Source organism: Trachypithecus francoisi, unplaced genomic scaffold (genome assembly GCF_009764315.1).
Source record: "Trachypithecus francoisi isolate TF-2019V2 unplaced genomic scaffold, Tfra_2.0 Lachesis_group8, whole genome shotgun sequence".
Taxonomy (NCBI): Eukaryota; Metazoa; Chordata; class Mammalia; order Primates; family Cercopithecidae; genus Trachypithecus; species Trachypithecus francoisi.
Window position 1 is genome coordinate 33351471 of NW_022681473.1, and position 26868 is coordinate 33378338.

The window sequence follows — 26868 nt, forward strand, 5'->3', positions numbered from 1 at the left end:
ATCAGAATCAAACCACGTTTTGCTACTGTCACTGCTACCATCCATTAGTTTGCAAGATAAACTCATCTCTCTCATTTTGTTGCAATAATTGTTGAACTGTTTTCTTTGCTTATACCCTTCCAATTTTCTGGCTTCTCTACCCCTTCTATTGATATTCTCCACATAGCAGAAGGTCATCCTTTTTGATGATGATGCTTTTTAAGCGTGATTATGTCACTCTTCTGCTTAAAGACTCCATTGGCTCCCCATTTCACTTATAATAAAAGCCATAGGCCTTATGGTGGCCTGCAAGACCCTGCATAATCATTTTCCCTGCTGCCTTTCTTGTAATTATTGTGTCATTGGAACACAATCATGCCTATTCATTTGTCTGTTGTCTGTGTTTGCTTTGTCTAAAATGTCAGAGTTGAATAGTTGTGATAGAAACTATATGACTTGCAACGCCTGGACTATTTCCTATCTGTCCCTTTTCAGAAAAAGTTTGCTGACCCCCTGATCTAGAGCATAAGATTCTTGGTGACAGGGACTCATTTTAATCGCAGTTGATTTCATATCATTTCAACTGTGATTTGGCAGCTAGTAGATATTTTTAAAATACTTGAAGGGTGGGCAGATCTAGATTTATATGAATAGGGTGCTAGTTTCTTTTCTACTTCTACTCCTTTTTTCTACTGGTTTCTACTGCAAACTTGCTCCCAGGTAAATGCGTGATGTTTCTTAGCAGATGTTTGTGGAGCCTACCACACTGCTGAACTGGCCAATCTGTGGTCATTCTAGTCTTCATAGAATTGAAAGCTAAGCTATTTCCAATGGTAAGACTACCTGACTGCCTTACACAATGGCAGGTGAAAGTTGTAGAAAATATTGGACTGTTCCTCTTACTGTGTACCAGGAGAGCAGAGTGCTGATTAAATATTTCTTTTCCTAAGTGACTTCTATTTAGGACTGCATATTTTTGAGACCTTTCTTTAAGCAGAATAAAAATTCACCAGGCTCTGAATTGACTTATCACTATGGAATAGTGAACTTGGTTAAGGTTAAGTCTCCTAAAGTACTGGGGGAATTGAGGCATACTGGGCTTACCTTGTTATCATTTTGAAGGAAGCTTTGGTGCCCCTGAAATGCTATGGTGGTTTTATTACGATGAAGGCTAAGTTGCCCTTGCAACATTCATTGCCTACTAATTAGGTTGTGTGGTAATAAAAGTTTCTGCACATCTGTAGACATATATGTGCCTTTTGAACATACTTAACTACTATGCAGATAATTTGTTCTTTTGGTCCTTTTATTGGTTTATTGGCTTAATGATGGGTAAAGTTGTTACCTGGAGTTTATAAATTTCTCCTTTTAGGATTTTCTGTGGTTGTTCATTATAAAATGAAGAATCATTTTTTAAATCTTTAAATAAAACCTTATTTATTGAATTTTCATGTCTTAACCATAGTAGCTACCTTGTATTGAGAATAGACATATTAATAGAATATGATTATGGAAATTTCAGTGTATTCTGTGGTTAGTGTGGTTAGTGCATAGCAGTCTTTTGCTGTTGTTACAGGAAACAAATCTGTACTTATTAGAAAAATCATGTTTTTACTTTTATCTGAGGGCTACTAAAGATATCTGGCTATTTAATTTAAAGGTTTTTGGTTGTCTTTGATACCATAGATGTCAGCATTATACACAAAAGGTGAAACATTGTTCACCAAATAATAATCCATTACCACAGCAGAGTGATGGGAGGTGACTAAGGAATGTAGTTATTTCTTATGTTTTTCTTTGTGAATTGTAGAGTATGTTAATAACATCATTATTATTATGTGTATGTACATATAACATATATGTACATATGTTATAATGTAAGAAGTAGAGACAATTTTACATTTCGAAAGAACTGATTGTTATCAGGATGTACTGGTGGTATAGTATATTAAAAGGAGAACTTGGAAATGTAACAATATGGCAACAATAAAGCTGTTTTACAGTGTATTAGATAATATTTGAATAAAACTGATGGACAACCTAAGAAACAATCTTACTAATTAGCATTACAAAATGGTCACTTTATATAGTTAACACTAATAGTCCTTTAATGAATACTATGTATTTAGGTTATAGTTCGAATCCCTGAATATTTTAAATGCTGTCTTTCTATTTGTTTAAATGTCATTTCCCTTAGCTAAAAGTCAACCATCTGGTCTTCTATTACCACTTGTATTATAAACAGAAAAAAGTACTTCTCTGTAGAGAGAGGAATCATCAGATTGAAAGGGCTTGTGTATTATAAGCTGCTGATATACTAAATCCTTATGTCATTTAAATAGAAGAACTGCCTAATAATGTCACTTATTACAACTAGGGTATCTAAATAAGCGACTTGTTTTTTGCAGACTATAGTGATAAAAACCTGTGCCACACATCCATTTCTCAGCAACGGCTCCTAGGATAATCAATCATGGCATACTGCTAATGCCTTGATTGCAGCTGATATGGAGGAAATATGTTTACTCTTTTGCTAAAGTGAAGTTCACTGCGGAGGTGACGTGACTTTTTCATTCTATAGCTAGCACGATTCTGAAGATAAATTTCACTCATTGTTTACAAGTCTAAAGTGTTTTTGTTCAGATGTCAACACTAAAGAATAATCTTTGAGGCTCCTCGACTTAGTGTTTTCTGATGTGTTCTCTGAACATTTTCAGAATAATTTGAGCTTAGTTTAACAGTAATATGTAGTTCATAAGAATCCTATTTTGTAGTAGTATATTTTACTTTCATATGCTTGAAAAGATGTATATATGAAGATCAACATTTCTATTGAAAGAGTAGCAGGTTGTCCAGAAATTTGTATGTGTTGCTCACCTAGAAATATTTTAACCACTCAAAAGTTAGAAAGTTGGTGCCATTGGTATGAATCTAGAGAGGCAGGATACAGCTGAGTAAAATGAAAATATTGTATGTATTTTTATCTGCAAGTTATGTGGGACTTCTGTACTTTAAAGTTGCTTCAAAGTCGTTTGCAGAAATTAAAGAACAAAATTTGTTTGTAACATAGGTGTTCAGTGTAAGCATCTGTACCAGACTCCAAACTCTGTTGGTAGTAAGGAGAATATATTCCAAGTGTTATGTGGCTTCCTAATCTAAAACAATCTTTTTTATTTATTTATTTATTTTCTTTCAGAGACAGAGTCTCACTCTGTCACCCACGTTGGAGTGCAGTGTACAATGTCGGCTCACTGCAACCTCTGCCTTGCAGGTTCAAGCAATTCTCCTGCCTCAGCCTCCTGAGTAGCTGGGACTACAGGCGCTTGCCACCATGCCCAGCTAATTTTTGTGTTTTTAGTAGAGGCAGGGTTTCACCATGTTGGGCAGGCTGGTCTCAAACTCCTGACCTCAAGTGATCCGTCTGCTTCGGCCTCCCAAAGTGCTGGGATTACAGGCATGAGCTACTGCGCCCGGATGCTAAAACAGTCTTTACTAGGTCTGCTGGAAAAACTGCTGTTGTAGGTGCAATATATTCAACTCTTTTGGAATAAGCAAGTAAATGAAGTTTTGATGTTATCACTTTGGGTAATTAAAATTCGACAGGTTTTTGTGAACAACTTCATCTTAGCCCATAAAAGTATTCTCACCAAACCAAACAATCCTCTACCTGAAAAAAGAATGAAAAAGAGGAAAAACAGATATAAAAGCAGGTATGCGTATTATAAAATGGCTAAAGATATTAAATTAGCAAGAAAATATTGGCATTACAAGTTATTGCACTGCTAACCTGGACATTAGAGTGTTTTCCTCCTGGGAGAGAATTTTCATAATTACTTTAAGAAAATGTATAAATCACTTAGTATGGCATAGCTAGTGCTTGTATCCAACTAAACACAAATGCAGAGCTAACAAGGAAAGGAGACTAAGCAGTATTTAACAAAGTACTTAAAATTATAGGTGATTTAAAATTCTTGGATGCAACTTAAGATTCTCATCTACTTTGTGTACATTATGTATGATTCTTGAAAGCAAGAAGGATTAGAGAAACCTTCTGTTGTCTAAAGAGACTTGAAATTTGACCGGACTTCCCAGTGTAAGGAAAGTCAAAGTAGGTCTAGGGACACAGACTGAGACTGATAATGGACTTCTGACCCCAGACCAATCCCAGCACTCACACATCTTCCTTAATGAGGCTGCCTCAGAAGTGGCCAGACCACTGGACTTGGGAGGGGGGACATCTAAGGGCAGACTGGGAGAGAAGACTTAAAAAGCTTTCAGGAGGCTATAGGAGTATACAAAATTTGCCAGACATTAACCTCTCAACTTTCTTTTTTGATGCGTGCATTCATTAATTCCACAGACACTGAGCACTTACTTGAGGGCCAGTACACGTTAGGGTAGTCATCTTTGCCCCAGCAACACCAATAGAACTTTCTGAAATAATGGAAATATCCTGTATCTGTGCTGTCTGATATGGTAGCCACTAGACACATATGGCTGTTGAGCACATGCAGCATGGCTAATGTGTCTGAGGAATTGAATTCTTAATTTTATGTAATTTTAAAATTTAGATAGCCACATATATGACTAGTGGCTGCCATATTGGACAGTGTAACTTCAGGGGGTTATAGTTAAGTTGGGAGAATAGACAAAATTACAGTATGGTATGATAGAATTATGCACAAGGTGCTTTGATAAGACACAAGGATATTTATCCAGACTGGGTTAAATGGGATTATTCCAGAATGGGAAGGTGAAACCTGAGTTGAAGTTTTAAAAGGTAAGTAGGAGTTAGTCAAAGCACACAGCCTATTCTGAAGGCCTAGAAGTGAGTATAGCATTGTGCTTTTGGGGAACTGCCAAAGGTAAGAGTTCCAGTGTATGGCACATATAGTAGGAGAGATGAGTAGTAAGAAGAGATAAAAATGAAAGGTAGAAGCCAAGCATGGTAGTCTGTTACGTGACAGGATGGCTTGAACCCAGAAGCTCAAGGTCAACCTGGGCAATATAGCAAGACCCATCCCTAAAAATAATAAGTAAACAAGGCTCAGTTCCTTTTATGTTTCAAGTAGGGGAATAACATGATCAGGCTTAGTTTTTATTTACTTTCTGTGGGGCCATTCTGATGTTGGTGTAGACTAATAGAGGATGGCTAGGATTAGGAGAGCCTGGAGGCAGAGAGACCAGTTAATAGGCTCTGAGTGAGGCAAAACTGAAATAATAACATTGAGAACAGAAAGAAGTACAAAGATTGCAGAAAGATTAAGGAAATAATCTAGACAAGATTGGATGGTGGAAGAAAGGGAATTGAAGGGCTTAAAAATAACACCCAAGTTGTTGGTTTTTGCCACAGGGTGGGTGGTACAATAAAATAGTGTTGTTGGGGGAGATGTTAATTTGGGAAATGGAAAGAAGATATATAAAATTTTGGACAAGTGTGGAAGTCTACTAATAAGATTAAGGTAGATTATATTTTAAATTAATACTGTGGCAATTAAATTTTATAGCAAGTAGCAAAAAAGTACCGCTTTCCCCAGATGACATCTGGATGCTCTGCTATTCCCTCCTTGATGTCCATAGTCTGTTTCTATCTCCTAGTCAAAACAGTGTTTTGATGAGCTTAGCCCTAGATCATTCTTAGTTTTTAAAGATCTTCAGCTATTCTCTTTGTATCATGCATCATCACTAAAAAATGCCATCTGTCTCATGCCACTGCACTCCAGCCTGGGCAATAGAATGAGACTCTGTCTCAAAAAAAAAAAAAAAAAGTCATCTGTCATCCACCTGCCTAACTTGCAATTTTGTACTCGCAAAGCTAGATTTTATTCTAAATAATCTGGTGGGTTTGGTACATTAGAGTTGTGTTTTGATGAGTAAAACACAAGCAGAAGTGTCTGTCAAATATATTCAACAATGCCTGTTTCTAAAAAAAATGCATCAGTAACATCAAGTACAAAAAGACCTACATATTTAATTTTAGTCATTTCTTTTTGTAGTATGGCAGCCTTTCTACTGGTAATCTATTTCGAATACCCTTTCAGATATAAATCTGTTTTTCTAGCCAATCTCTATATTAAGCAGCTATGCACAGCAACAACAGGAGATTGAAAGTTACAGAGATTCATCTGTAGCAATAAATCCATATAGGATGAGTTTGGATTTTAGGAAGAATTAAGTGGAGTGCTAGGAATAAAACTTTTGGTGGAAACATATTAGTACATATTGTGTACAGTATGCATCTGATTTACTGTTTAGAACTGTTTTTCTGAGAGCATGAGAAAACTCATTATTGTAATACCACCATTTTTTACTACACTCTGAAATACCCTTTGTTGAATTAAGTTGGGCTCATCCTCTGGAAGGAGTGCAAGTATATAGATCAAGCTGTATTAAAGTGAAAGTGCAGAGATAGTCTTAGAATGAGAATATGAAGTGCTTCTTTTAAATCCGAATCTCAAAATAGCAGGTAACATTATATTTACAAAGAGACAGAGGTAAAAGACTGGGACAATAGCATTGGGAGGCGTGGATAGAAAGGCCTATAAACTGGCTTCAGTCCCAACCCTCTTCTCCATCTCCTACATTCTGACTAGTTGGTAAATGGTTCTAAAGAAGTGGATGCTTGATAAGGGCCTAAGCATTCAATATTTAATAAACATTGCTTGATGAACATGCCCATTTAAGTTCGAGACCAGCATAGTGAAACCCCGTTTCTACTGAAAATACAAAAATTAGCCAGGCGTGGTGGCACACGCCTGTAATCCCAGGTACTCTTGAGGCTGAGGCAGGGGAATTGCTTGAACCCAGGTGGTGGAGGTTGCAGTGAGCCAAGATCGCGCCATGGCACTCCAGCCTGGGCAACAGAGGAAGACTCCGTCTCAGAAAAAAAAAAAAAAAATAGAAATGTTAGTTTTTACTGCTAATCTAGGATGACTTTATCGTAAAAACTGAATTTCATTAAATTAGGTGGCATAATTGATGTGGTACTTACTCATAATTAATGTACATTTTTAATTATATTGGATTCAAGTCGAAGACTTGGGTAACACCAGAGCTATATAATTGAATATAGTATAAAAGAAAATAACCAGAAACATAAAGTAAAATAGCAAAGCACAGTTAACTTTGCAGAGATCTGGGTAGACTGCCTAGGAAACCAGGGACAAAGAAAGCCCAATAGACATAATTGACACTGGCAAATGTGGCAGCTGCTAGTAAGTGCTCTTATTGACTGCTTCCTGGGTGCCAGGAGTCTTGTTTCATTTGATTCTCATAGTATTTCTGTAAGGTATTAGTCTCAGTTGTATAGATGAGGTTTAAATAACTTGCCCAAGGTGCTTACCTAGTATGCAGAGCTGTATTTGGAACTCAGGACTATGTGTGACTGTGTGGACTGTATTTTTAACCACTATCCTAAACAACCCACCAGAGGTTACTATTGAGGCTAGATGGAGTTATTGAGAGCTTAGGGAAAAAATGAAAGAGCTTATCTTGCAATCGCCACGAGAATGAGCAAGTCAAGCCTTAGACTAAGCTTTAAACCTACTCAGCAGGGAGAAGCTCAATAATGAAAGAGAACCTGTTGAGGCTTGAGTAAAGCAAGCCTTACTCAAACCCCAGTGCTATAGGTGTAGCCTACTGAAACTTTTGTGTAAATTCCTCTTTGGTGATGGCTATGAATGCAAGGTGGCACCATTTTTAAGGAGGGAAGGGCAATAACAGTTCCCAGCAATGTAGATAGGATAGCAATGAGGCTGAATTTTAAAAGGGAGAAAAGGAAGCAGGACCGCATAGAAATAGTACATATTAAAATAGTGTATTAACTGTTCTGTGCCTGGTCCCTATAATCCTTTTATCATGCATCTAGCATTTGGAAACACTTCTATCAGGACTCCAGATACTCCTCTGCCTTAATTAGCTCAGGTAGACAGAATGTGGGCAAGTAGTTAGGGCGAGGAGAATGACAATGAAAGTAAGTAAAACTGTTCCTTGAGTTTGTTTTGAGAGATACCCAGAACTGACATTTGAGACACTCCCGTTTTTAAAAATTAAAGGTTAATGTTTTCTCACCTTGGTGTTCTAAAAGTCTCTTCTATTTATTGTATCTCAGAATTTAATTCTTCACTTTTTTACATGTGTTTTTGTTTATAGCTTCTGCTGGCATTACAGGAAGGGTTAACAACGATTTACTGATGGTGCTTCCAATTTTGCTGTTGCATGACTCAAACAAATTGGGTTTTATGATATCTTTTTAGAACAATATTAATAAATTATTCATTTTCAAATATTATCTCTAGTAGTTCGTGTGCATAGGATCTTACTATGGCCACACTTTGGTTACATAAGTCATGATTAAGCAGAATATACAGTGGCCACATAGGAGGTGTAGTAACTTGATACTGCTTTCTCGTAAGATAGTAAGATAAAAAACAATTACATAGTATTAATTATTGGACTAAAATCACATCTTTTGAATGTACATTCATCATATAGACTTTTTTCATAGGCAAGGGAATTATGCATTTTATAGCCCACTGATTATTCCATTAAGCACAAAATAAAATCTTTGAAACACATGCAAAATGAAATACTTTTGAGACTAGAGTATTGTTGATTCATCACTGTCATTTGTTTTTACTAAATAGAAGCAAAAAAGACTATCTGATTGCTTTCATAAATGTGTGCACTTTTTCTTGTACATTACAGGAAAATGAAAAAATAATCATTAAAAAAAGAATTCTAAAAACTTTGTTCCTCACCTTGCCTCATAATTTATGTTTGTTTATTTCAGACTATTGTTTCGTTGTCTTTACAGTCATTTTAGAACCATTAAAGACGTATGAGCAATAGGGCCAATGCAAACCCTACCATTTTTGGTTGTAAACAGTAAAATATATGGCAAATAAAGTGTTAATTAAAAACAGTCTGTTCTTAGGATTTTCTGGTTTTTGAAACTTTTGAAGGTCAAACATACAAATATTTTTTAGCCAGAACTTTTCTTAATTAGATGTTATTTGCCTCATCAAATAAATGAATTTGATTGCAGTTTGGTAAATGTGTTATTTGATATTGTGGACTCTTTCATCAGATTTCACTTGAATCAAGAAAGGTAACACCTGTGGATTGCCTCACAAAAGCCTCTTTTGTTAAATGGACACCCGCAGGCCATGAGGCAATTACATTTGTTGCATGTGCTAAAAAGGAGGTACTTAACTAGACCTCAGTAAATATAGCTGAGAACTAGAGGCTTGATTCTTTTGTCCAGCCCCGAGATTAGGTTTTATCATGGCTCAGGAAGTAAACTTCTGACGTCGAAAGGAAAAACAAGAATGATTTAAAGGTCCCTTCATGCCTTAAAATTTGCTGTAAAGTTAGCTATATCTCAGACACATGGAGAATTCAGGTTTGGGCAAAATTAAAACAGTTTATGGCATTCGTTAAAACATACATTCATATATTCAGTCTTATGTATTCATTCAAAATGGCATGGCATATTTACAAGAGTACAAAATTAATACAACTTAAAAATTTTGATTATGAGACGTAGTGAACAAAGACATAGCATTAGGGATTTCCATTTTGGGCCATTTGCAAAACATTTAATATAAATGTGTTTATTAGAGTGGTTTTCAGCCTTAGTTGTAAAGTTATCATAGCTTTTAAAAAAACACATGTCTCTGTGAGCACAAAAAAGGAAAGAAAAATACATGTTAATCTACCATTTTATCCCGTTCATATTTTATTATTATAATATTGCTATAGAATTCTTTTTTCTATTATCTGGTTTGAATTTGCAACTTACTGACAACTAGTAGGTTAATCTAACAGACCATAACTGTGTTTAAAGTTAGAAAGAAAATGTTTATTCTGTTCCTTGCCTCATTCCGTATCTGAAAAGTCAGGTGTTGTGTTTCAGACCCAAACCAAAAAATGTGTTTTACTGTATGTTTGTTAAAATGTGTTCTTGGCTAGATTAATATTTTAGTCATCTGTAGATTTGATGACAGTACTGTGAATTGTATAGTGCAAGTCATTTACTTGTACTATACAAAGAAGCATGTCCTACTATATGGATTAGAGTTAGGTTAACTCTTTCCACACTACCAAAGACAAAAAAAAAAAAAGGAAAAAAAAAGCCCAACCCAGAAACACTTTTTAAAAAAATTCAACAAGCTCCCCCTAACCTGCATCATGAAGGATGATGCTCCCTTTTAAAAGTATGAACATCACCGAAAGTGTTAAGCAGTTTGTATTTTAAGACACACATATACATATATTTCTGTGTATATATACATATATATACTTTTAAGTTACTTAAATAGTACACACTGATCATAAAAAATGTTTATTTTGAAATATATATTTAAAAAATTTTACAATTATACACACTGCCCTGCAACTTATTTTTTTCACTGGCTATCTCATGGAAATCTTTCCATTAGTTTTATGTATTTATTTTTACTAGCTGTTTACTAATAGATAAAAGAAAGATATTCTATTTAACCTCTGCCTACTGAGGAACATTTATACCATTGCCAGTCTTGAGATGCAGAAAATACCATAGTGAATTTCCTTGTTTGTAAATAATTACCTGTTGAGTTTGGCAAATCTTTTCCGGAGATTTTGATAGGGAAAGGGTAAAACAACATAAAGGAGACGCCACTGAAGGGGATGCAAGATGGAGATGCCAAAGCACACTTCACCAAAATTTTAATCTTCACTGAAATGATTCTCTTTATATTGTTCCAAGTATGATATGTTTTAAGGCTGGGCGCAGTGGCTCATGCGTGTAATCCCAGTACTTGGGGAGGCCGAGGCGGGCAGATCTCTTGAGGCCGGGAGTTTGAGATCAGCCCGGCCAACAGGTTGAAACCCCATCTCTACTAAAAATACAAAAATTAGGTGGGCGTGGTGGTGCATGTCTGTAATCCTCGCTACTCGGGAGACTGAGGCAGGAGAATCGCTTGAGCCCGGGAGGCAGAGGTTGCAGTGAGCCAAGATCGCACCACTGCACTCCAGCCTGGGCGACAGAGTGACATTTTGTCTCAAAAAAATTTTTTTTAAATTATGTAAATTTTTTTATATTTTTAAATTTAAAAAATTTTAAAAAAATTTAAATTTTAAATTTATTTTAAATTTTTTTTAAATTTTTTAAATTATGTAATTTGAACATCACTGCTTCTGGCAGTGATGGAATAACTGGTCATGAACTTGCCCTCCTGCCATAAAAAACTAGAAAACTGGACAAAAATATGTGAAACAACTGTTTTAATACATTGCATAGCAGGCAGTATGAAATTGATCCTTGAGAGAAAGGAAACAAAATGAGCCTCTACTTGCCTCAACTTCTGTCTTGAAGCAGTTTTCAGACAACAGTACAAGGAGGGGAAGTCAAGCAAAGCACAGGTGGTCTTGCTGAGTTGAGACAAAGACTGGGGTACAGGTAGGCTTAAGTGGTTGGGATTTATAAATCCGACTACCATGAAGGAAAGAGCTACAGAAAGATCTCCAGAAATCTACGTAGATATTCCTTTGGCTTTTGGGCTCAATACTAAATTGTGCCTGCTTATAGTGAAACTTAAAGAGACTGAGTAATGAATGACTACTGGGGAGCTCTAAACCAAAAAAGTCCCATAACTCACACAGAGCTGAGAGACATTTGTGTTCTGACCAGCCAGCATGGACAGATCTTGTTGATATCCAGAACATTCAGTAGAGACTCTGGAAAAATCAAGCCTTAGTAGTAGGACTAAAATAGCCCTTAAGATAAAATGTAAGATAGAGACCCAACCTAGCAGGCTTATAAACAAGGCTTGAAAGGAATAAGGTGACTGCCGCTAACTTAACTACCTCACAGAAACCAGACTCCCTCAACATTCAACACTCTATAAAAACAGACAACAAAATTTACTCAGCAAATGAGTGTCCAGTGTTATCAAAAATTACCACATATGTGAAGAAGCAGGAAAATGTAACACATAATCAAAAGTAAATCAGTTAAATAGACCCATAAATGACAAATTATGGAACTAGCAGAGAAGCACTCTAAAACACCAATTCTAACTATTTTTGAGGATCTAGAGATGAACATATTGAGGAAGTAAATGGTATAAGAAAGAACCAAATGTAATTTTTAGAGCTTAAGAATACATTTGGTGGTCTTTACAGTAGTAGATTAGAAACTACAAAAGAAAAGTTCTGGGAATTTGAGGCAGCAATGAAAAGTACACAAGCTGAAGGAAAGAAAAAAGTCTGGAAGAAAATAAAAAGAATAACCCATAGGACAAGTCAAGCAGATTAACATGAAGGCTATGGAAGCCCCAGGGTAGTGGGTAGAAGAGAAGTTGATCTATACATTTTTTTCCAATTTTGTTCAAAAGGATAAATCAGAGATCCAAGAAGTACAGAAAGAAGTTCTGGCCAAATAAATACAAGGAAAATCAAACCAGGGAAGACAGAGAAAATCTTAAAAACCACGAGAGAAAAATATATTACATACAACTGAGAATAAGGAATTTCTGCTGATCTATTATAAAAAACAGCAAGAAGAAAACAAAATGAAGTCTTTAAAGTTTTAAGTGGGGAAACACTGTCAATCCAGAATTCTGTATTCACTGGTAAGGATGAAAATATGCTGTTGCAAAATTATTTCCTTTATTACCTTACATGAAGTGGTATAATATGTGAAGATAGTTATACCTTAAGAAAAGGTGGACTGTAATTAATGATGCATATTGTAAACCCTGGAGTAACGACTTCAAGAATAAGATCTATATTAAATATGGCAACCGAATAAACAAAATGAAATTCAGAAAAATAATCCAATAGAAAGGAGGAAAAAAGGAAACAAAAACAGATGCAACAAATACTTCACATCATGTCAGAAGTTATCTCAAAATGGTTCACATACCTAATCAAAGCTAAAGCTATAAAATGTGTAGAAGATAGTATAATATGTTCATAATTTGGGGGCAGGTAAAGATTTCTTAGGACACCAAAAGGACAAAACACAATAGGAAAAAAATTATGAATTGGACCTCAGCAACATTAAAAATTGTTGCTTGTCAAAACATAATTTAAAAAGATGCAGACTGGGAGAAAATATTTGCAGTCCCATCAAAGGACCTGTATCCATGGTAAATAAAGGACTGGTACAATGAATAAGAAGATAACCTATTTTTAAAATGGCCAAAATATTTTAATAGATACTTCATGAAAGATAATACTAATATGCACAATGGAAAAATGTCTTCATCAGAGAAGTGCAAATTAAAACCACAATTTAATATCCTTCACCTACTAGAATGGCAAAACATTTAAAAACCGATAATACCAAGTGCTGGAGAGGTAGTGGAACAGGAACACAATCATACATTGGTTGTTGGGAGTATATAACAGTATCACTTTGAAAAGTTTGGTAGTTTCTTTAAGGTTAAACATAGACTTACTGATGGCCCAGAAATTCCACCCTTAGATATTTACTGAAAAGAAGTAAGACTTGTACATGAATGTTCAGAGTGCTTTATTTTTACTAGCGCCAAACTGCAAACAACCCAAGTATCCACCTCCAGATTCATAAACATTGTGGTTTACAGTGGAATACTCAGAAGTAAAAACTGAATGACTTCTACATACAACATAGATTAATCATAAAATCTTGCTAAGCCAAAGAAGGCAGACACAAAATAGGTACTTTGTAATTCCACTTATATGAAATTAAGCAACAAGCACAACTACTCTCTAGTAACAGAAAGCAGATCACTGGTTGACTGGGTCTAGGCATGGCGATAGGAAACTGACTACAAAGGAACAGAAGGGAACTTTTCAGCATAGAAGAAACATCCTGTATCATTGTGGTTGTGGTTAGATGGGTATGTACATTTTTCAAAACTTGTGTCAAAACTTAAAACAGGTGCATTTTACTGTATATAAAATATACCTCTATAAGTTGATTTTTAAAGTGAGATGAAGTATTCACTCTTTTCCACCATACCAAAAATAATTATATTTTTAAAAGGAGGAGTAATTGCAAACATAATTTTTTGTACTGGTAAACTGAGCATGGGTTGAGCATCCCTAAGCCAAATATATGAAATCCAATATGCTCCAAACTCTGAAACTTTTTGAGTGCCTGTGTGATGCCACAAGTGGAAAATTCCACATGACTTCACATGACAAGTCATAGTCAAAACACAGTCAAAACTTTGTTCCTTGGACAAATTATAAATATTGTATAAAATTACCTTCAGATTATGTATATAAGGTATATATGAAACATAAATGGATTTCATGTTTAGACTTGGGTCTCTTCCCCTGGATATCTCATGTATATGCAAATATTCCAAAATCTAAATATCTGAAACCTGAAACACTTCTGGTCTCTAGCATTTCAGATAAGAGATACTCAATGTGTAATTTATAGAGGTGGATCAGCAAAGGTGACTGCTTTGATTTTAAAAGATCTGTACTTAGAGGTTTTATTGTTTATAGAGATCTTGTTAGATTAAAGGTAACATCAGTGATACAGCTGTTTCCTTGATTTGTGTACTCTACATCAAGTGTTAAGTCTGTGAGATGTAGGCATTATCCCTTTACTGTAAATGGATGCATGATCATTAACGTGTATGGATTTCAGATAACGAGGAGTTAGGTCTCATATTTGAACCTATTTCTTTTTTCTTGACTAAATATCAAATTTAGTACTTCACAGGTTATTTTAAGTATCAAATGAAAGGCTCCTGGTGATATGTTCTAGGTTTTTTTTTTTTTTAGAAGATTACTTTCTGTAGTTGTTAAATATATTACTCCAGCGATGGTTGGGCGTGTTGGCTCACGCCTGTAATCCCACCACCTTGGGAGGCCAAAGTGGGTGGGTTGCTTGAGGTCAGGAGTTCAAGACCAGCCTGGCCAATGTGCTGAAACTCTGTCTCTACTAAAATAGAAAAATTAGCTGGGTGTGGTGGGGGGCACCTCTAATCCCAGCTACTTGGGAGGCTGAGGCAGAATTGCTTGAACCCAGGAGGTGGAAGTTGCAGTGAGCTGAGATCGTGCCACTGCACTCCAGCCTGGGTGACAGAGCAAGACTCTGTTTAAAAAAAAAAAAAAAAATTACTCCATAGATGATACTTCATCGTACATCGCTAATTTGAAAGAAACTCAGGTCATAACTGCTATGGAAGTGACCTAGCTAATGGCAGTTATCATTGTGCTTTCAGAGAATTTCTACTTACAAGTATTTAACTACCAGCAAATATTTGAGTTCCACTTTTGGTTTAGGTACCGTAAATAATTAAAATCATCTTTTAAAAAGCATATGGATATAAAAGTAAATACTGTATAAAAAACTAAAAACTTGGTGGAACATAAATATAAAATACAAAAAACAGATTGGGAAAAGTATTTGCAATAAATGTATTAATCCTGTCTGTATTATATAAGAAATACATGTAGATAGGACAATTGAGATCCCAAAGACTAATATATGCAAAAGTAGGCACAGACTATTCACTGGATATTAAATGCAATCAGAAAACACACAGAATAATATTCTACACTGCCAACAATCAAATAAATGCATAGAAAAATATTACCAAAGTATTAAATTAGTTATTATTTACAAAAATAAAAAACATTCATCCAAGCCTTACAACCATTTGTCAGGATGTACTCCCAAAGAATAAAAGAGTTAAATGTAAAAGAAGAAACCATGAGACCTTTCTAACAAAGACTCAGAATTCAGAAGACATGAAAGCAAAAGCTGATAAGAGAAATGAAAAACTGGGGATATTTGCTCTTTGTACCACAAAGGGCTAATCTCCCTAGTATTTAAAGAGTGCTTATGAAATGAAGGAAAAAAAAGAGATCAACCCAGTAGCCAAATGGCAAAAGACATGCAAAAATATATCACAGAGAAGGAACTAAACACCTCTTAAACACGAAGAGATTCAGCCTCACTCATAAGACAAAGGTATCATTTTTCGCCAAGCATATTGGCAAAAATCTATTAGGCTGGTGCAAAAGTAATTGTGGTTTTTGCCATTAAATTTATTTTGCAGCAAAAACCGCAGTTATTTTTGCACCAAACTATAATGTAATAAAAGTCATTAACACTCAAAAAAGTAAAATCATGGCATTACTGTCTGTTGGTTTATTCTGGTATAAAATAGTAAAAACTGACAGAAAAGGCAAGCAGGTTAAAAATAATAATAAAGGTTATAATGTAGGGCCCCAAGCAAGGCTGACTTTATATGTTAAGAGCTGGAAACAATCAGGTTGGTATGGGTAGGCAAGTTTAGGGAAAGCTTCATGAGGAGACGGAATGTATAAACCATGGATCCTGGTTTACTGTCAATGGGATGGTCAGACAAACATCCCTAGATTGTTGGTATGTTGCCTTATTAGTTAGTAGAATGTTTTTCTTTTACTTTTGCTGATGTCCATAACTACATGGTTTTCTTTATTCATTTACATTACCTGTTTTTAGAACTCAGGAAAAAACACATTTTAGGGAGAAACCATGGATATTTAAACATGAAAGATGTTCACCTTATAGCTTCATCAAAGTAACGCTTCAGAATGTTTATTACATATGGCTTTTCCAAATTCACTATTTCGTTCCTTTTTTGATGACTGTGATGTACACACTTTTCTACTAGAGCAGTCTTATGCTTCACTGCACATATGTCTATTTTATTAGATAGCAAAGAAGTGGCCTTGCTATTGGCCCTTGGACAAACTAGTTCCAGTAATAATAAAAGTGAATGATCATATATTTTCTGATATTCTTTCAGTAAACTTATGTCCTTTTTCTACGAATAGATTTAACATTTAATAAATGCAGAGTTAATTTGGAGGTTTTTGGCAAATATTTGTACGTAAGACCTTCCAGAATCTTAAAATCGCTTATGTAAATGAAATTCAAATTTTACATTCTTGTATACATTTACTTTTCAAGAAAGTAATTTGTGATTTAAAAAAGAGTTGCATTATCTCTTATTAAACCCGGTAGTGATATTTTTCTTCATAAAAAGTTTACAAGTAAAACCAGTCAAATTAGTGAAAATAAATTCCTTCCCCATATATAGATCATTTTGGTCTGGTCAATAATTCAACTGTCTTAGGTAACAAAACTGTAAAATAAAAACTTTTAAAAAGCAATTTTAAAGATTGTTTCTGGAAAGTAAGTTTTTTAGTTTACATTGAACAGATAGTAATAGGCAAATGTCTCATATTGCAGGCGGCTTTAAAAAAAAAGCAACATATTCTGTTCTAAATATGATTGTCACTGAGTAGAAATCTTGTTATTTGCCAGTTTATACATAGAACATTATAGGAGATAGTCTTTTCATTTAGGAGAAGGTCACCATCATTAATTTTGCAACTGATGATTTTATAATAGGTCCTTCTGGTTCTTCATGGTCATTATTGAAGTATAATGCATTGAAGATATGGCCTGTACAAAGGCAGAACAGGGATCTTAATTAGAATTCTGACAAGCCCACTCCAATAAAATGATGAGATTATTTGTAATTGATGTCACAATCAATTACCATTTAGTTCATCATGAGCATTCTAATAGGTCTGGCCTTGGTATTGGCCCCAGGATGTTGCTGAGTGAGTGGCTGCCCTGCTTATGCTGTTATTGAGACATAAGGGCACATTTTCAGTCAGCATCCTAATGACCTCTTTTGAAGTCTATTAAATTAATGACGCTGTCACACTGTTTTGATCTCTTATAACCTCAGTTTGGGGTTTGTATAACAAATTAATATTTGGGAACCATATGATGAAAAAAGATAGGTTTTTTAAAAAGTTGAAACCTTTGATATTTAGTAAAAGTTGTTTTATTGTGCAAGAAATAAAAGCAAAAATGCAATATTAGGATTTGTTATCTATTCTATAAAAGAGAACCTTAGGACATTTCTCCCTACCTCTGAATGACATGCTTTTTAATTATAGTACCCAAATTAGGTTTTATCTTTTTTAAAGGGGCTGCATTTCTTCTCTAATTCTAGGTGCCAATGGGTCATGTTTGGTTAGAAGGTGATAATCTACAGAATTCTACAGATTCCAGATACTATGGACCTATTCCATATGGACTAATAAGAGGACGAATCTTCTTTAAGGTACCATTTTCTGCTTAAAATGTAAGGTTTATTTTCTGAGCTAGAAAAAAAGTTTCTCTCAAAATGATCTCTGAAATCTTCAGACTGTCAGTGTATTTAACTGTTGCACTGAATATATTTTATGAACCTGTTGGCTTTAACTTAATAGCCATATGCAGACTTATTCCCCCATTGCCCCGGCTCCCATAGAGATAATAATAAAATTCAAACTACCTTAGCTATAGCCTAAGAAAACTTTAATTTGAATTTCCAAAAATTCAGTTCTCTCTTGTACAACTCTTAAAACCATGTTCATATCCTGCGCAGGGCATATTTTAATAAGCATGTGCAGAAGAACGGTCTGGATTCAAACTGCCTGTAATGTATGGATACCCCAGTTGAGTAGTATGAGTCAGTAGACTTATCGTGAATGTATGATTGTTAGGGAAGATTATTGTTTTCACTGGCCCCTCCTTTTTATCAGTCAGTGAGGAGAAAAACATACATGAATACATGGAGCTGTTAGATAATTTACCAGATTGTTTACATTTAAACAGATGCCATATTCAAGTACTTAAACCTAAACCCCTTTGGTTGAAAGTATACAGTTAACTCTTATTTACGAGTAGTAAAAGAAAACACAGACCATATATTCATACATATGTATTCACACACCACACACATATAATTTCGTGTACAGTGTTTGAATGTTCCAAACTTTGGAGTTTAAACATATATACACATAAGTTTATTTTCTCAAATCTTACTTTGATGTGGAAAATTTTATTCTTGATTGATGAGTAAGGAGAAAGTGTTTATCTGGCATAGAGAAAAGGGACGGACAGCAAAAGGGAATATGATGATACTATATAACATTACTTTCACTAATTGTCTTCAACCTCATTTTGGTTTTACAGATTTGGCCTCTGAGTGACTTTGGATTTTTACGTGCCAGCCCTAATGGCCACAGATTTTCTGATGATTAGTGATCATTTATTCTTTTGACTTGATTATTGTCTCCTTTTCATGTGAATTTATTACTCCCGTTGAAACCATGTACTAATAAACTATTTGCTATTCAGTTTTAGTTGTTTTTTATTGTTAAATGTAAAGAATATTCAACACACATTGTTAGTTCAAAATATGTAGATAAAAATGTAACCCAAAAAGGTCATCTAAATTTTATGATACAAAAATACTTTGGGAGGGGGAACCTGGATGACTACCTCACTTTTGAATTCTTGTTCTTATAGGTATAATGAAAGTAATCTATTCTTCTTAAATATGCCTTATACTTTAGCAGCTACATTTACAAGTCAGAGTAGTAACTATTCGTATTTATAAGTTCAACCTCACAATGCCAGGTTTGATAAAAAGCTGCTAGTCTACATGCTCAGCCCACTCATTTGAAATTAAGTAAAAATGTTTCTAAAGGATCCCTTAAAGTTCTTTAAATGAGTTCTGACTTCTACTGTACACAAAATATTAAATACATAGAAAACTGCATCTTTAAGTCATATGCCATCTATAGTTGGCTATAGTCAATAATACTTTATAAAAGTTCATTTCATCAGAGCAGCAGTGCAATGGCTCCATCTTCATAAATATAGGCATTAATACTACTCTTTTTTTTTTTTTTTTTTTTGAGGCAGAGTCTTGCTCTGTAGCCCAGGCTGCAGTGCAGTAGCACAACCTCTGCTCTGCAGCCTCTCCCTCCTGGGTTCAGGCGATTCTTGTGCCTCAGCCTCCCGAGTAGCTAGGACCAGAGGCACGCACCAACATGACTGGCTAATTTTTTAAAAAATTATTTTTAGTAGATAACGGGTTTCACCATGTTGGCCAGGCTGCTCTCGAACTCCTGACCAAAGGTGATCCGCCTGCCTTAGTCTCCCAAAGTGCTGGGATTACAGATGTGAGCCACCATGCCTGGCCCCAATATTATATCTTAACACTCCAAAATAGAAAGAGAAATAATGCACCTATTTCAAATCATTATTTTTTGAAAAGCTTCTGGCCGGGCACAGTGGCTGACACCTGCAATCCCAGCACTTTGGGAGGTTGACATGGGTGGATCATTTGAGGCCAGGAGTTCGAGACCAGCCTGGCCAACATGATGAAATCCTGTCTCTACTGAGAAAACTTAGGCCAGGCATGGTGACTCACACCTGTAATCCTAGCACTTTGGGAGGTCGAGGCAGGTGGATCACCTGAGGTCAGGAGTTTGAGCCCAGCCTGGCCAACATGGTGGAACCCCATCTCTACTAAAAATACAAGAATTAGCTGGGCATGGTGGTGGGCACATGTAATCCAGCTACTCGGGAGGCTAAGGCTGGAGAATCACTTGAACCCAGGAGATGGAGGTTACAGGGACCCGAGATCATACCACTGCACTCCAGCTGGGGCGATGGAGTGAGACTCTTAGAAAAAGAAATTAAAATTAAAATTAAAAAATAAAGCTTCCATTTCCTAAATTACATTTAAATTTGAAGATGGCAATGTTTACAAGCTTTGGAAATACAGGGCCAAGATTGGAGTCAACACTTTCTATAGTTGCTACTTTGTCTTCATTAACTTTGAAATAACCTTATGAATATCCATAACCAGCCTTCCTTATGGGAGAACTGGCCTCACATTATTCACAAAGATTCTAGGTGTACAACAGACCTATAACTTTAGCAACTATAAACATTATCTGTTAGATCAGAAACTTATTAACTATAAAGGAATATGATGATACTGTTACCCATTCAAAAGAGGAGACATGCTCATATTAAGAAAATTCTTATTTTGTGTCATGGAAAAAAAAATAACATCATAAAGTTCTCAGATGAGAATTCACCAAATATAATCAAATCTTCTTTTGTGACAACTTGTAAATATAAATTATAAATACAAATAAATAATTATATTCATTCTCTATTAATCTGAGGTGGTCTCTGCTTGATAATTGTATATTTTCTTTGCAAATAATAGGGCTGACAATCCATTTCCTTGAATGGACAAAGCCCAATGGCCTCTCCTCATCATGTCTCAATACCACAGTTAAAGCATTTCAAGTTGTGAACAATTTTAGTTAAAATGAAGGAGTTCTATAATTAATGAACATGTATCACAAGAAATCAGGCTAACTTCTTCTGCTTCATCCTTGGAAACACTGTATTTTCCACCACATCTGCAACTCAGATAAAAAGAGTGATCATCTGCAAAAGAAAACAAAATAATGTTTCAAAGACTTGTAACTACCTCACTAATACCCTTAAAAGGTGCAGAGTTTATTCCATAGAAATTGTGAAACAAAACAAGAAGCTCAGTAAAGATAAAATGTATTTAAAGGAGAACTGGATTTCTTGAAAGGGGCAATGTTTATAAAAATTACCTACCAAAGAATCTTTCTCTGTAGAGGAGAGGGATTGAAGCTAAGAATTAAAAGTCCAAGGATTTTGGGAGGACAGGCCATGCTCAGAAGCAACCCATGAAACTTATTTGAAGTTTTCTGTTTTCTTAAAATTCATATAAATTTTACATTCTTTTCAACAATGCATTTGTCTAAAATATTACAGTGAAGGAAAAAGAAAAACAGCCCTACCTGTCTCACTGTTAGGGAAGATGATGCTTTTGCCTGAAGTCTATCCTTTAGAGAAAACCAGACTATCAAGTGCAACATCTGGACACTTCTAGTGTCACACTATTTCAAGAATCTTAAGTCTATAAACACAACACCATGGTTTTTGGTGGGTTTTTTTTTTTTTAATCCTGTGGGGTATGTGTGTGTTTCTGTTTGTTTGATTTTTACAAATGACACATGAACCAACAAAATGCTGAAGTGAGATGCCCAAAGGAGGCAATACAGTGCAATACTTAGGCTCCTAATCGTGGAAATTTTAAGTGTGTCATTTTCCTGGGAATTTGAAATGCTTGTGCCCTTTGACTTAAAGGATCTCTGATCCATTGGTCATTCCATTTTACTGTCTCTGAGAAGTAACTGTCAAAGGAAAATAACTTATCAATCACGTTATTTTACCACCATCATAACTGATTATTAGAAAATTAAGTCTCAAAGGACTCATGATTTCATACAATCAAATATCTTCATTCAATTATCAAATTTGATTAATACTTAGATCATATCATATGTAGTTTAAAGAAGCAAAATTGAACTGCCTTGTACCTGCTCTCTTACAAGTTCAGCCTTGGAAAAACTGGCAATTAAATAAGCTTAACTTTATTTGTTTTCTTTTTTAATCAGTAAGGAAAATGAATTCATTCACCTAATCCAGCTTTTTATTCTTTACCACAATGCCTTTGTTCTCCATACAGAAAAATAATTTAATCTTGAATTCAAAATGCAGACATCTTCCCTAAGCCAACATCTACGTACTAGAGCATGTTCTGAAAGTGAATTTTTTAATTATTAAATTGTCTAAAAATGTACATATTCTAACCATTGATTTTCCTAAGCTAAATCTCCCCCTACCCCCTTGTTTTTTTACCACCTCAGTGAACACTGGAAAACAATTTGAGTTGACATGTTCTTGGTAAATGACACAGAGGACACCATGGGCTACTGTGGAGTTTTGTCATAGATGACTCCAAATAATGCTCACTAAAAATTCACATCTTGTAAAAGGTCTGCTTATATTATTATTATACCATCAAGCTTTTAACCAGGTGGTAACTTTTACAGAAACCATCATTTTAAATACTCTGAATGAAGGCCAACAAAATGACCAAGCCGTATAACAACTAAGGGTGAAGATTAGCTTCAATATCTGCACAACTCACATATGCCTTTTAAGCATAATAAAAAGGATCATTTCATACTGCCCTTTGATCAGGCAACCAACAATTTGGCTGTGTCTATCCTATAGGGTTTCATGAACTTTTCTCCTGTTCCAGATCTTCACTTTCCATAGCTATTCTGAAAATGATCCTAAAGGGGATCTTTAAACAAATTTTTCCTTTCCTAGTTGATCACACTTTTTATTTAATTTCATCTGCCAAAATTTCTCTTTTTAATTGGGAAAAAAAATCAAAACTTCCATTATTTGTTTTTAAATATTCCTACAAGAATAATGGTTTCATGTAGCTCTTGCTCGGTATTTTCTCTCATTAAGATTAGAATTATTTCCATTACTTTAGTTATAAAAACCTAAGCGTCTAAGTGCATCCTATACTTTTAAGATGAACTGTATCTGCTTATTACTAATTCATTGGCTATGGGTTGGATTCTTCTACATCTTCTTTACTGTCAAGTTTACTTTAGGGAGTTCCAGGGGCAATAACACATTGATGATAACGCTTGATGATTTTTTGTTGTACATTTCCTTCCATATGCTAGCATTTTCACTTGTATCAGAAAGTCCATGTATTTATTGACCGGACAGATGCTTAAGACACTAATCCATATTATGTTTCTTCCTTTTCTTTTTAAAAGTTTATATGTGTATATATATATATACACACACACACATATATATATATATATATTTTTGTACAGATGTGGTCTTGCTATTTTTTTGCTTTGTTTTGTTTTGTTTTTAATTTTTTTTTTTTCCTGCTCTCACAATCTGTTCTCAGAGTCTTCCTATGTTGCCCAGGCTGGTCTCAAACTCCTGACCTCTGCGATTCTCCAAACTCAGACTCCCAAAGTGCTGGGATTCCAGGCTCCTAGCCCGTATTCTCATGTTAAATTAAGATCTTAACATTATATTGTTATATATTTAAAAGGCAAAAAAAATTATAAAAACCAGTTTTCAGTATTTTCACATTATCATACAAAATATATTACCCATATCGACTATAGCAAGAACTAATTTAGTAAGACATTAAACACATACAAACATACATATACATACCAATTGATAAGGAGACAAACTATATTTTCAAAACATATTTAGTCTCTTTGAAGTTTGTATATTTGGCAAAAAATAAAAAGTATATGTGTATATATACATATGTGCATATATATTTTTTTAGTTAGGCAAGTCTCCCTGATAAATGACATGTTCTAGAGTGTCCCTTCCACCAACTAGCAGTGAAAAGTCTGTGTCACTAGTGTATTGTTTTCACAGTATTTCTTCCTGTTTACTCTAATGAGACTGTCACCACCACTAGGAGCCCCAGTTATACAAAACCTCAACTTTACCAATTATTCACTGAATTTCTACTCTAGGATTTCACTTGAGGGATTGAGGGCAGAATGGTCCCAGAGGCAAAGATGTGATTCCCTTTCTTAAGTCAATATGGCTTGTGACCCACGTCTTACGGGCACTAAGTTAAGAATTTGCCATTTAAAAAGTAAATTTGGTTTCAGATGGCTCTGTTTTTATCTTCTACCTATCCACACTCATTAGTAGATTTTTATAAACCTTGAGGGAATTTGTACTTCATGCTGCACAATAAGGTTAAAGGGTTAAGAATATCTAAAGATTCTAGGAAATAGTAAGATTTTCTTCATTTACCCAGAAAAACAAGTTAAGTATGGTACTCATGGCTTCCGTTTAGTAAAGGGTGTTTTCCAATTTAATGATGTCTAACCAGAACAATTCAAGGAACCATCAGAAGAATGGGGAAACTACATTGGATTTAAGTTCTAAAATTTTAATAACAGAAAAGCAAAAAAGACATGACTTCATGTTGCAGCAAGGGAAATGGCAGATATTCTTTTCTTCCTACAAGACAATCAGTAGGTGAGAGTTGAAAAAAAAAAAAAAAAAATCAAGCCTCTTAAAAGCCCTGCCCTGACAGTTTATGATTATATATAAAGGGAAAATAAAAATTCTAAGAGGAATTAATCTTGTCAACATTAAAAGGAATGAAAAAAAACTATCTTGTTTGACATTATTTACCATATTACAATACTACATAGACAGTAATGCAAAAACTAAAGTAAAAAACGCAACAAAAAACTCTTATGAAACTTTATGTTCCTAACATCTAATTAGAATATAAAAATAACTGGAAATGAGTCACATAGGAGGATATCAGTCAATAAATAAAGTTTAGAATTAAACAGAAGTACTCCAAACAGAAACACCACATATATATAGAAAGCCACACTATTATTTCTTTTTAAGATTTCCAAATGTCCAATGAGTTTCTTTTTTCTTATAGAAAATTCCTAATTTTTTTAATGTTGTCAAAAGAAAAAAAATTCCAACCTTCATTCCAAGACATTTCTTCAAGATATACTTGAGCATCTACTGGTCCTATATTTCTTAGATCATCTTCTGTAAAATATAAAACATGACACTTAATTGTAAAACATGATACTTTAGTTGTAACCTTGAAGAATGCTAAAAAGGCAACGCCAGCCTGGTCACTACAATTCTAACTTACCTATCACTTAAAAACTTAGACTAGTACTTTTGACAGTAGTGTTAAAGTAACCTGACTTTAACTGACTGAAAAATCTAGAACATACCATTTCTTATAAATTTTAAGTGAAAATCCCATTTTTCACAACCATGCAACATGGAAAAGCATGAAGCTAATTCTGATGATTCTTTGCAATCAACTAGTGACTTCTATTTTGTAAGCAGTAGGGAAATGTCTTTTGTTTGGCTTTTGTCAGAATAAACTAGCTAAGAAAGCAGTGTGGAGTTGGATAAAAATAACTATCTGAACCTTAGTCATAATATTTTACTAACTTTCTAACATTAGGTGTATCGGTTAGTTCATCTCTAAAATAGCAGTTATGTCTTCTTATCTGCTTCAGGAGGGTTGCTGTTGACTGAATTGTGTCCCCCTCAAATTAATATGTTGAAGCCCTAACCCGTAATTTGACTGTTCTGAGACATAGAGCTTTTAGGAGGTAATTAAGGTCAAATGGAGTCATAAAAGTGGAGTTCTAATCCAGTAGGACTGGTGGCCTTAAAGGGAAGGGATTAGAGAGCGATCTCTTTCCACATGCACCCACACATACAGGAAGGAGCATATGAAGGCACAGCAAGAAGGAGGCTGTCTGCAAGCCAGGAAAACAGCCCTCATCAGAAACCAAGTCAACCAGCACCTCGATCTTGGACTTGCTAGCCTCCAGAACTGTGAGAAATACATTTTGTTTATGCCACCCAGTCCATGGTACTTTGTTATGGCAGCTGAGGCAGACTAACAGAAAGGTGTTCTCCATGTCAAATGAGATCAGACTAAAAGTGCTTTAAAAAATACTGCTCTATCCAAATGTAAAAGGCTATTAATCATTTTACATTTGATTGTTTGCAAGAGATTAAGTAACTTAAAGGAATATTTATTTCAGTATTTCATAACCCCACAACACAAATGTATTGTGTTGATATTCTATTGCTGTTTCCTGGTCCAAAGTTTTTGTTGCAGATTGAAGGTCCGAGGAAGCCTGGAATTCCACCTACAGTTTGTAACAGGAGCATCTACTGTCTTGCTTAAAACAAGTGTTCTTTGGGTCAAAAATGGGAGCCAAAGATGGGAAGCATTTGTCTTTGTTTTAAAAGGCATGTTATATTTCCTGTATGCTTGTATTGTTCTTCTAGAAGTAAATAATTTTAAAAAAGAAGAAAAAAGAAAAACAAAACAAAACAAAAAAACCCTACTAAAATCCACTCCCCACCCCAATAAAATTTTCTTTGGCTGTCTCACTAGTCTCTTGTTCACTTGCTGAAAATGCTTCCCTTTGGTCTGTGATGTGAATGCCCTCAATTTAATTATATTTAGTAACTTCCTGTTCAAAATGTATTAGTGAGTTACATAATTTTAAAATAGATAAAAAGGTTATACAATATTGTGAACTCACCATGGTTTTCTATTAAAGTAT

General features: G+C 34.8%; 2 protein-coding genes across 14 annotated transcripts in view; one reads left to right on the forward strand and one right to left on the reverse strand.

Moving 5' to 3' along the window:
- Positions 1 to 19164, forward strand: part of IMMP1L (inner mitochondrial membrane peptidase subunit 1) — an 80714-nt gene extending 61550 nt beyond the window's left edge. For all 11 annotated transcript variants that reach the window (XR_004435781.1, XM_033205280.1, XM_033205285.1 and 8 more), the window contains 2 exons: positions 17994 to 18104; positions 19001 to 19164. Coding sequence is in view for 10 of the 11 variants with exons in the window: in XM_033205280.1 (XP_033061171.1) it covers positions 17994 to 18104; positions 19001 to 19069 (180 nt within the window). In the remaining variant the exon portion in view is untranslated. The remainder of the gene's footprint in view (positions 1 to 17993; positions 18105 to 19000) is intronic.
- The window catches only part of DNAJC24 (DnaJ heat shock protein family (Hsp40) member C24), a 76596-nt gene continuing 64721 nt past the window's right edge, over positions 14994 to 26868 (reverse strand). Inside the window, exons 4-7 of one of the 3 annotated variants that reach the window (XM_033205290.1) lie at positions 25244 to 25312; positions 21213 to 21283; positions 17529 to 17614; positions 14994 to 17431 (exon numbers count right to left, since the gene is read on the reverse strand). In XM_033205290.1, coding sequence (XP_033061181.1) covers positions 17540 to 17614; positions 21213 to 21283; positions 25244 to 25312 — 215 coding nt within the window. In that variant the 3' untranslated portion in view covers positions 14994 to 17431; positions 17529 to 17539. Of the gene's footprint in view, positions 17432 to 17528; positions 17615 to 20360; positions 21284 to 25243; positions 25313 to 26868 lie in introns of those variants that run through there. The other 2 variants (XM_033205291.1, XM_033205292.1) reach the window with 2 other exon arrangements.